The sequence below is a fragment of the Lipotes vexillifer genome, unplaced genomic scaffold, assembly GCF_000442215.2.
Source record: "Lipotes vexillifer unplaced genomic scaffold, Lipotes_vexillifer_v1.1 scaffold213, whole genome shotgun sequence".
NCBI classification, from domain to species: domain Eukaryota; kingdom Metazoa; phylum Chordata; class Mammalia; order Artiodactyla; family Lipotidae; genus Lipotes; species Lipotes vexillifer.
The window spans coordinates 451,815-460,814 of NW_006780610.1; the positions used below are offsets into that span (position 1 = coordinate 451,815).

At 55.4% G+C, this 9,000-nt stretch overlaps 1 protein-coding gene across 1 annotated transcript; it reads left to right on the forward strand.

Annotated features, from left to right (window-relative positions):
• The first annotated feature begins 1,228 nt into the window (after positions 1-1,228).
• EDN2 (endothelin 2) lies at positions 1,229-6,623 on the forward strand. Its single transcript, XM_007453731.1, has 5 exons — positions 1,229-1,360; positions 1,702-1,864; positions 3,477-3,599; positions 4,536-4,634; positions 6,530-6,623. Exons 1-5 carry the CDS (start codon positions 1,297-1,299, stop codon positions 6,621-6,623), a joined length of 543 nt encoding a protein of 180 aa, XP_007453793.1. The 5' UTR covers positions 1,229-1,296.
• Positions 6,624-9,000: the final 2,377 nt, after the last annotated feature.

A 9,000-nucleotide genomic window follows, 5' to 3' on the forward strand; every position in this document is an offset into this window, starting at 1 on the left:
ATTCATTCCCTCCTCCGTCGGAGAGCACTCACTCAGAGGCTCCTACTGTGTGGCAGGCAGGCTCCAGGCCCAGCCGTCTCTGGAGCTCTGGACCTCCAGATCATTGAGAAGATAAGCCCAATGTCATGAGTCAGGCATAAGAGCACGGGTTCTGGGAGTTCCAAGAAATGAGAGGGCCTTTCCTCTTGTGCCTGAAGACAGGGTCCCTGAGAAGGGTGGGTTCTGAGCCAGCAGAGGGGCAGGAGCAGAACACTGGCCCCCAGGGAGCCCCTCCACCACTTTTCCTTTTTTGCAGAAAGTCACAGAGGTGAGCCAAGACTTGCTGTCATGTCCGAGATGGGAGGCCTTCTAAGGGGCACTTGATGTGTGTGCGCACAAGCCATCTGAAGGCCCTTTCTTAGTATCAAGGGAGTCTATGAGCCAAGCAGGTTAAGCACCCACCATTTTGGCTTTGTTTTGCAAACAAGGTAACTGAGGCCCAGGAGAGATGTCCTTGGCGGTGGCTGCTCAACTGAATAGGTTCTGGACGGGACCAGAATTCCTGTTTCCAGGCCCCTGGGGGTGGGAGTGGGGGCTGGGGGCTGGGGAACAAGGGAAGAAGGGTCCTTCCTGTGGGGAGGGGGGAGGAAGCAACTCCAGGCTGGTCGGAGGCCAGGGGTGAGCTGTGTCCTTCACTGGGGAAAGCAGGCCCAGAGAGGGCTCTGACTCGCCCAAGGCCACACAGCCTCGAGCAGACCTTTTACCTCTCACACCACCAAAGGGACACCCACCACCTGGTTGGCAGTAGGCAGGCAGGAAAACAGGGTCTCCTCCAAGGAAAGGGAGGTTTTTGCTCATGGAACTTCTCACTCCAAACTCTGAGCTCTGGGCAAGACCTGCGGAGCAGCCTCGGAGAGTGAGGGAGGGGGCCCAGGACACTAGGGGGATTATCTGAGGAGGCCCAGTGGGACTGGGAGGGGTCCCTGGGGGCAGCAGGGGAACCTCAGGACTCCGGGAGGTGCTCCAGGCTCAGAGGGAGGAGAAGGGGCCTTCCCTCCCCCCTCTTTCCTCCCCCGTCCTGTTCCCCACACCGCGGGGGCTGGGGCGGGCCAGGCGCCCTGAGAGGAGGCGTTGTCCCTGGCTCCCGGCCCACCGGTGCAGCGGGGCAGGGCGGACGGGCAGGGGCGGGGCCGTGCCTGGTGTTATAAGTGGCAGCCAGGGCACCGAGGCAATGAGCTATCGGCTCAGCTTGGCAGCAGGACGCTGGCAACAGGCGCGCTGCCTGCTCCGGTCCAGCCTGCCCGCTCCGCCACCACCATGGTCACCATGCCCACCGCCTGGTGCTCCATCGCTCTAGCCCTGCTCGTGGCCCTGCACGAAGGTGAGCCCCCTGGCCTCGGCTGCTGCAACAGCCTCTGGGTTTGTTTGTCTGTGTCTCCCCCTGGGGCTGCTGTGCCCTCCAAGCCAGCTGAGGGCATACAGGGGCAGGCAAGGTGGCTGCATGGGGCTGTGCAATTAGAGGTGATGCAGTCCCAGGGCAGCCACTAGCCTTTCCCCAACAGAGCCGCTGGGGCTTCCCCGGGGTTGGCCTGGAGCTCCCGAGCAGTGAGAATGCCGACTTCCTCAATTATGCAAGAGGAAGAGCCCGGCGGGTCCCCCATCCCAGCTGTGCCAGGAGCCCTGACCTACCTCTCCACCTCTCTCTCCCTCCTGTGCATGCAGGCAAGAGCCAGGCCGCTGCCACCCACACCCCAGAGCAGCCAGCGCCCTTGCCCCGTGCCCGAAGCTCCCACCTGCGGCCTCGCCGTTGCTCCTGCAGCTCCTGGCTCGACAAGGAGTGCGTCTACTTTTGCCACCTGGATATCATCTGGGTGAACACTCCCGGGTGAGCTTCCGTGGGGATCCAAGTGGGGCTGCAGGGGGCAAGAGTAGGGGGTGCTGGCATGCCGGGGAACCTCTGGCACACTACAGAGCTCTCCCTGGGGGTATTGGGCTAATATCAGTAGCAATCAGCTATTGTTTCAACTCCTACGTGTGGCTTGCCTGAGCAGTATAGAGGGCTGTCTCATGAGAATCCTCACAATACCCTGGCAAGAAAGTATTGGCTCCATTTTCCAGATCAGGATACTGAGGCTCAGAGAGGTTAGATGCCTCTCCCAAGATCACACAGGAAGGAGTAAGTGGTAGGCGGAGGCTCCATCCTAGGTCTGCGGATGCCAGAGCTCACAGCGGCTCTACCATGCTGCCTCTGCATAATGTTCCAAGAATAACACGATCAATGACAGCACCCACGTCTTGACTGCACCAGTCCCTACGCCAAGCACTGCTTGTGCATTATCATCTCATGAGCCGCCCTCCACCCCCATCCTCCCCATGAGGCAGGTACTGCTGTTGTCGCCTAATGACAGATGAGAAGCCTGCTCCGTGTCACCTGGCAGAGCCGGGGTGCGGGCCCAGGGCTGTCTGTTCTGTCTGCACCCGCACTGCCTCCGGGCCACTGCATACTTGAAGTTGTAGCTTCTCTGTGTTTGTGGGTTTTTTTCCCTTTTACCCAGATTACAGAAGACAAGAGAAGCCCGGCACGTAAGCGTGTGTGGAGCTAATCCGCATCCAAACACTGGTTCAGGGCGGGAACCCTGCCAGCCCCTGTGTGCTGGGTCTACCTGGAGTCTTTACAGCTCCAACCACATCGTCTAAAATCAGCACTGGCACCTAAGTTGCTGGTCCAACCGGCCACAGGGCCCCTGCCCTGCCCCTGGCCCACCTTGGCCAGACTGAATCTGAACTCGATCTCAGCTGATCACACACACACACACACACACACACACACACACACACACACACACACCATTTTTAAGTCAAAATTCTAAGAAACAACTTTGCTGTATAGTAGAAAATAACACAATATTGTGAAGCAACTATACTCCAATAAAACTTTTAAAAAACAACAACAGAAAAACAGATTCTAAGAAACATTTGTCACCCTTCCTGACAAGTGGTGACCAGGTGGGGGCAGCTTAGCTCTGAGCCTGCATGTTTACTTCTGTGAGATGGCATTTCCTCCCCTCCTCCAGGACAAGCTGAGGGTCTTCTTTGAGGACAGGGGGACCAGCCTGGTTGCATCAGCTCACGTTCCCATCCGGGTGGGCAGGGAGGGGCGGGAAGGACAGCTTCCACCCCCTCCTCCCCATGTTGAGAGTCCTACTGAGCAGGACCGGGGGAGTTGAGGGGGAGCAAAGGCCCAGAGAGGGGAAGGGTCTTGCCCTGGGCAACCTGGCACCTAAGGAGGAGCCTGTGGTGGGACTTCTTGAGGTCAGGAGCTCGTTACTTTTGCTGCCACCCTGGTGGCATGGGTGGCCATCCCAGTGTGCAGTGTGGACAGTCTCAGCTTGCCAGTGGTCCTGGTTTATCTAATCCTCTCTCTCAATTTCTCTCTCTCTCTCTCTCTCTCTCTCTCTCCACCCTACACCACTACCTTGCTGGCTGCCCGCCCACAGACAGACAGCTCCTTACGGCCTGGGAAACCCGCCAAGACGCCAGCGCCGCTCTCTGCCAAGGCGCTGTGAATGCTACAGTGCCAGGGACCCCGCCTGTGCCACCTTCTGCCATCGAAGGCCCTGGTAAGTGGGCACCCAGCCTGCTGGGCCCAGGGGTGGCTGCTGGCCTGGATCTGCCCTGGAGGGCAGGGTGTCTGGGAGGCCAGCAGAGGAGCAGGGTCCTAGGGGCCCAGAGTCTGTCCTGGGTTGTTGGGCAGCATACCTTCCTGCGGGGAACCAGTCACCCCTGAGTGCCGCCCAGCTCTGGGGGCTTCTGGGAGCATTATGTCCCTACTCCTGGGCAGGGGGGATTCTCCCTAGGTGACAGCTGAAGCAGCTCAGGCCCAGAGAGGGGACAGGCCTGGTCCTGTCAGGCCACACAGCTAGTCAGATGGAGAGCTGGGCCTTCGGCCTTGTGCACTGACAAGGGGTCCTGGGTTCGGACCTGAGGCTCAGGGAACTTCGGAGCTTTCTCGGTTGAGAGGTAACATTCAGAGTCGGGAGGCCATGGCACCATCCCAGAGTTGTCACAGAGCTGCTGGGAGAGCCTTTGTCAAGTCTTTGAACCCTCTGGGCCTCAGTTTTCCCGTCTATAAAAGGGATGAGAGACTTTCTTCCTTCCCTCCTCCACTTGGAGCATTTGGGAAAGTAGAAACTGACTTCCCCAACCCTAGCCTCCTGTTCCCATGACAGTTTACGAGAAACTCCTCCCCTGAGACTCCAGCTGTGGCTCCACTCCTGCCTCAGTTTCCCCTGCAAAGGGCCCGGCTCAGCTGCCTCTGGATTCTGGGAAGGCCGGCCACCAAGCTGCCTCTTTCTGAGGTTAAGAACACATTCCCCGTAGCTCAGTTTTCCTCAGTCCCCACCCCACCTGGGAAAAGAAGGATGCCAGGTGCACAGGGTGGAAATGGATCTGCTCCTGAGGGCGGCTCGGGGGGGTGGCGGCTGGGCCAGGCTTGCAGCGAGGTGGCCTTGGGGCCCTGGACAGCCCCTCACTTGGGCCCTAATGCTGTTCTTTAGGACTGAAGCTGTGGCAGTCCCAAGCAGCGGGTCCTCTGCAGCCGTGTTCCAGGCTGACAAGACGTGGGCCACAGCAGGAGAGCTCCTCCAGCAGCTGAGGTGAGGGGTACCTGCACTGACTGAGCGTCTTCTGTATGCCTTGCACATTTCCCAATAGAAGCTCAGAGAGGTGAAGGTGTTTGCCCAAGGTCACACAGCAAGCTGTCCTCTGGCTAACTCCAGAGCCTGTGCTCTTAACCACTATGCTCTTTGTTACCACCAGACCTGGAAGTGGACTTTTATAGAGGGTTCGAGGGCTTGTGACTGTGGAAATAAGGTGTTCATTCAGGCTGTGTCTGAATCAAGCATCTCCCACATGCTGGGGTCCAGAGGGGCCAACTACCCTGCCTGCTCCCTCTCTGTGTCCCAGACTGGATTGCCTCCCTGGCGGCCTCAGCATGGCTCAGCTCAAGGCTTGGCACCCAGGAGGTGCCCATGAACATTTGTCCAACCAAACTGACTTGAGAACAGAAACCCCACAGCCGGGCTTCCCTGGTGGCACAGTGGTTAAGAATCCGCCTGCCAATGCAAGGGACACGGGCTCGAGCCCTGGTCAGGGAAGATCCCACATGCCGCGGAGCAACTAAGCCCGTGCGCCACAACTACTGAGCCTGCGCACTAGAGCCCACGAGCCACAACTACTGAGCCTGCATGCAACTACTGAAGCCCGTGCACTTATAGCCTGTGCTCCGCAGCAAGAGAAGCCACCGCAATGAGAAGCCCGCGCACCGCAACGAAGAGTAGGCCCTGCTCACCGCAACTAGAGAAAGCCCGCGCACAGCAATGAAGACACAACGCGGCCAAAAAGAAAAAAAAGAGAAAAAAAGAAAGAAACCCCACAGTAACCATGCAGCACAGTGACTAAAGGGGCAGCTTCTGAGCCAGAACTTCCTGACTTGAACCCCAGCCCTACCACAAAGAAGCTTTGTGACCTTGGTCTTATCATTTAACTTCTCTGTGCTTCCGATTCCTGTCTGTGAGGCGGGGACAGCAGTGCATCCACCTCGTGGGCTTGTTTTAGGTTAGACAAGTTGACACACATGAAGACACTCAAACAGGGCCTGGCCTGAGGGAGCTCTGGAGGTCTTTGCCATCCCCACCTCTGTCCCTCAGGGCTCCTCGTGGCTGGCCAGTGCCAGGGTGCAGCCTGGCCCCTCAGGGGCTCCCATTTCTGTGGGGAAGCAGAAACATAGGAGAAAAGGCAGGATGGGGGGATAGGTAGGACCCAGCATATACTTAGGAACTGTCTTAGGATGAAAAAATTCAAGATAGGACTTTGCAAGTGTTTGGCACTCCGTCATTAGCAAAGAGTTTGCTTTGCCAACCCGTACTCAGCCTCACACAAGTTGAGGCCTGATTTTATTTTACAGACCAAGAAAGGGGCTCAGGGAGGTTGAGACCCTTGTCCAAGTTCCCATAGCTGGGAACCAAAGCCAGCCTCCTAGCTCCCAGTCTAGAGTGCCTTGAGCCAGGATGAGGCCACTTGGATGACACCAGAGTCCCCACCAGGGTCTCAGCCAAGTTCAAAGGGCAGCTAGGACCCATACCTGTCTGGGTTGGACCACCTTGAGCTGGACCTTGAGGAATGGGAATTTTAGGAGGTGGAGTTTGGGTGAGCGGAAGGTAAACAACCTGGAAGGAGCAGCACGGACAGAGGTGTGGAAGTGGGAAGGCGGTCGGGGGAATCCACTGGGCTGTTCTTAGCCGTCCAGTCACTCTGATGGCACTTGATGTTGAACATCAGTTTTGCCAAAGCTCCCTGTGGGCAGAGCAGCTTCTAACCTGGTCTGGCCTCTCCTTGATGTTCAGACCTTGTTTTCAGGGTCAGCTGTGGCCACCCGCTGACCCCATGGCTGTGAGTAAGGCATCCGTCCCCTATGGCCGCTGCCTCTCACAGGGAACTCTCAAGTGATCTGTATTTCCTGAGATGCTTAATTGACCTCTCTCGATTCCAGGGATATTTCTGCAGCCCAGATCCGCTTTGCTAGGCAACAGCAGAAAGCAACAAGGGATCCCAGGCCTACACACTCCAGGTGGAGGAAGAGATAGCTCTGGAAGCTGGAGGAACTCTGGGAAGAAAGCCTGTGTGGAGCCGGGAGGAGAGGGGCATCCTAGGGCTGGGAGACCCTCCGCCTGTTTCCTGGGCCAGGAAACCCACCTGCTGGAGTTGGCACAAGCTCTGGCCTCCTCGCCCTATGGAGGGGGCCTCCCTCAAGGCAGCTCCATGCCCTCACACTGCCCGGGAAAGCCAACAGCCCCCAGGCTGCAGCCCAGCCCCCCCCCCATGCTGGCTCTGGCCCGACAGCCCTGCTGAAAGGAACAGCGTGGGGAGTGCGCTAACCTGGAGGCCACATTCCAAGAGGTGTCCTGTCTAGTGGCTGCAAACCAGGAATGATGTGTGGTGGTGGACGTTCACAACTAAGCCAGCTGTAGAGGCTGGATGGGTCTATCCAGGACTGAAGTCCCAGTTGGGCCCCATCTGTCCCCTCCAGCTCTCCCTCCCCAGAGTCCTTGTCCGGGGACACTCCTGATGAGAAGGGCCTGGCCTGCTTCACCTGTCTGTATATAACTTATTTGCTCTGAGAACTTTGAAAATTCCAATTATTTATTTTAATGTATTTTTTTAGACTCTCAATTATTTACCTGCGAACTTGTGTTTGTAATAAACAATGAAAGGGTACTCTAGTATTTTGTCTTGGCTGAGGAGGGGGTGGGAGGCATCTCTCAGCAAGGGGCTGCTTGGAAGTGAAGGGAACACAGGAAGGGGAAGAAAAGATCCTGGGACAGGTGGCTCAGGCCCTGAGTTCCACACCCCTTTGCCCTGGCTGGGCATCTCTGGTTGCTAACCCACCCTCTCTGGACTTTTGTCTATCATGTGCCTGGACAGCCATTTGCAGTTATTTTTTTTTTAAGTTTATTTAATATTGGGGTATAGTTGATTAACAATGTTATGCTAGTTCCAGGTGTACAGCAAAGTGATTCAGTTATACATATACATGTATCTAGTCTTTTCGAATTCTTTTCCCATATAGGTTATTACAGAATATTGAGCAGAGTTCCCTGTGCTATGCAGTAGGTCCTTGTTGGTTATCTATTTTAAATATAGTGGTGTGTATATGTCAATCCCAAAGTCCCAATTTGTCCCTTCCCCCCACCTTTCCCCTTTGGTAATCATAAGTTTATTTTCTAGGACTGTGAATCTGTTTCTGTTTTGTAAATAAGTTCATTTCTATCATTATTTTTAGATTCCACATATAAGTGATATGATATGATATTTGTCTTTCTCTGACTTACTTCACTTAGTATGATAATCTCCGGGTCCATCCATGTTGCTACAAATGGCATTATTTCATTCTTTTTAATCAGCCATTTGCAACTTTGACATCCAGGGTTCCAAGACCTATGTTTCCATCAGGCCAGTAAGCGATGGCCAGACCTTTCCCAAAAGCATATTTGGAAGGAGTCAAGACTGTGAGGGTGGCAGGACCCACTTCTGCTCTAGGTGCCCTGTCCCGCCAGGGGCCACCCCTGAGGTCTGGAGCAAATCTCTCCGGTGAGGGCTGGGGTCGGAGGGATTCCAAGGATGTGTGCAGCCCTACTGGCCGGTGATGGGTGTTGTGATGGAGTCACAGTCTGGCCCTTGTCCCTCACCCTGGGCCTGGGACAGACCCTGCTGGGGTCATTCAACACTGCTCTGACTTAAGAAGCCCAGGGCTCTAGGACTGGGCTGGCCAATCATGCCAAGGCCCAAGAAGTTGCACACCTGAGTCCCAGGGATGGCCAGAAGCCAGGGCCACCCCCGCTGGTAGCTGCCTAGACCCATAGCCTCCATTACTGCCAAGTCCCCCTGCAAGCAAGCTGTTCCCTTTTCCCCTGGCCGGCCTCTGCTGGGAATGGCAGGCTGTGGCCTGGGCCAGCTATTGAAAAATAACTCTTTACACACTACTGTAAGCCTGCCTTGTCCATGAAGCCAGCCCTGACCCACTCATGGGAGAATAACACGTTGACACATATTAAACTTCTACTGTATACTGGCACTTTACCCAGATGAACTCACTTCATCCTTGCCACAATCCTATGACATAGGTACCTTTATTATCCCCATTTTACAGATGAGGAAACTAATGCATAGAGAAGGCGATTGACTTGCCTAATGTCACACAGCAAGTAAGTGGCAGCATCAGGATTTGAACCCAGAGTCTGTAGTACACATGTACGTATGCACGTATTGAAAAAATATTTGTTGATTGAATTCATGGATCACCACTGTAATATGACATTGAACAAATCTTTCCCTTTCTGAGCCTCAGTTTTTTAATCCATAGAACGGAAAACAATAGTCTCCACCTTGTAGAGCTGGTGTGAACCCTAAATGGATAAGTTATGGTGCTGGGCTCAGCCGTGGGCCTGATAAGAGGCAGGAGCT

What these genes read in the sequence shown, in the direction of transcription:
- EDN2 (XM_007453731.1), top strand. Translation starts at nt 1,297, where the DNA reads ATGGTCACCATGCCCACCGCCTGGTGCTCCATCGCTCTAGCCCTGCTC. An exon ending in GCTCGTGGCCCTGCACGAAG is followed by an intron (nt 1,361 to 1,701) that starts GTGAGCCCCCTG and finishes CTGTGCATGCAG; the next exon opens with GCAAGAGCCAGGCCGCTGCC. An exon ending in GAGCTCCTCCAGCAGCTGAG is followed by an intron (nt 4,635 to 6,529) that starts GTGAGGGGTACC and finishes TCTCGATTCCAG; the next exon opens with GGATATTTCTGCAGCCCAGA.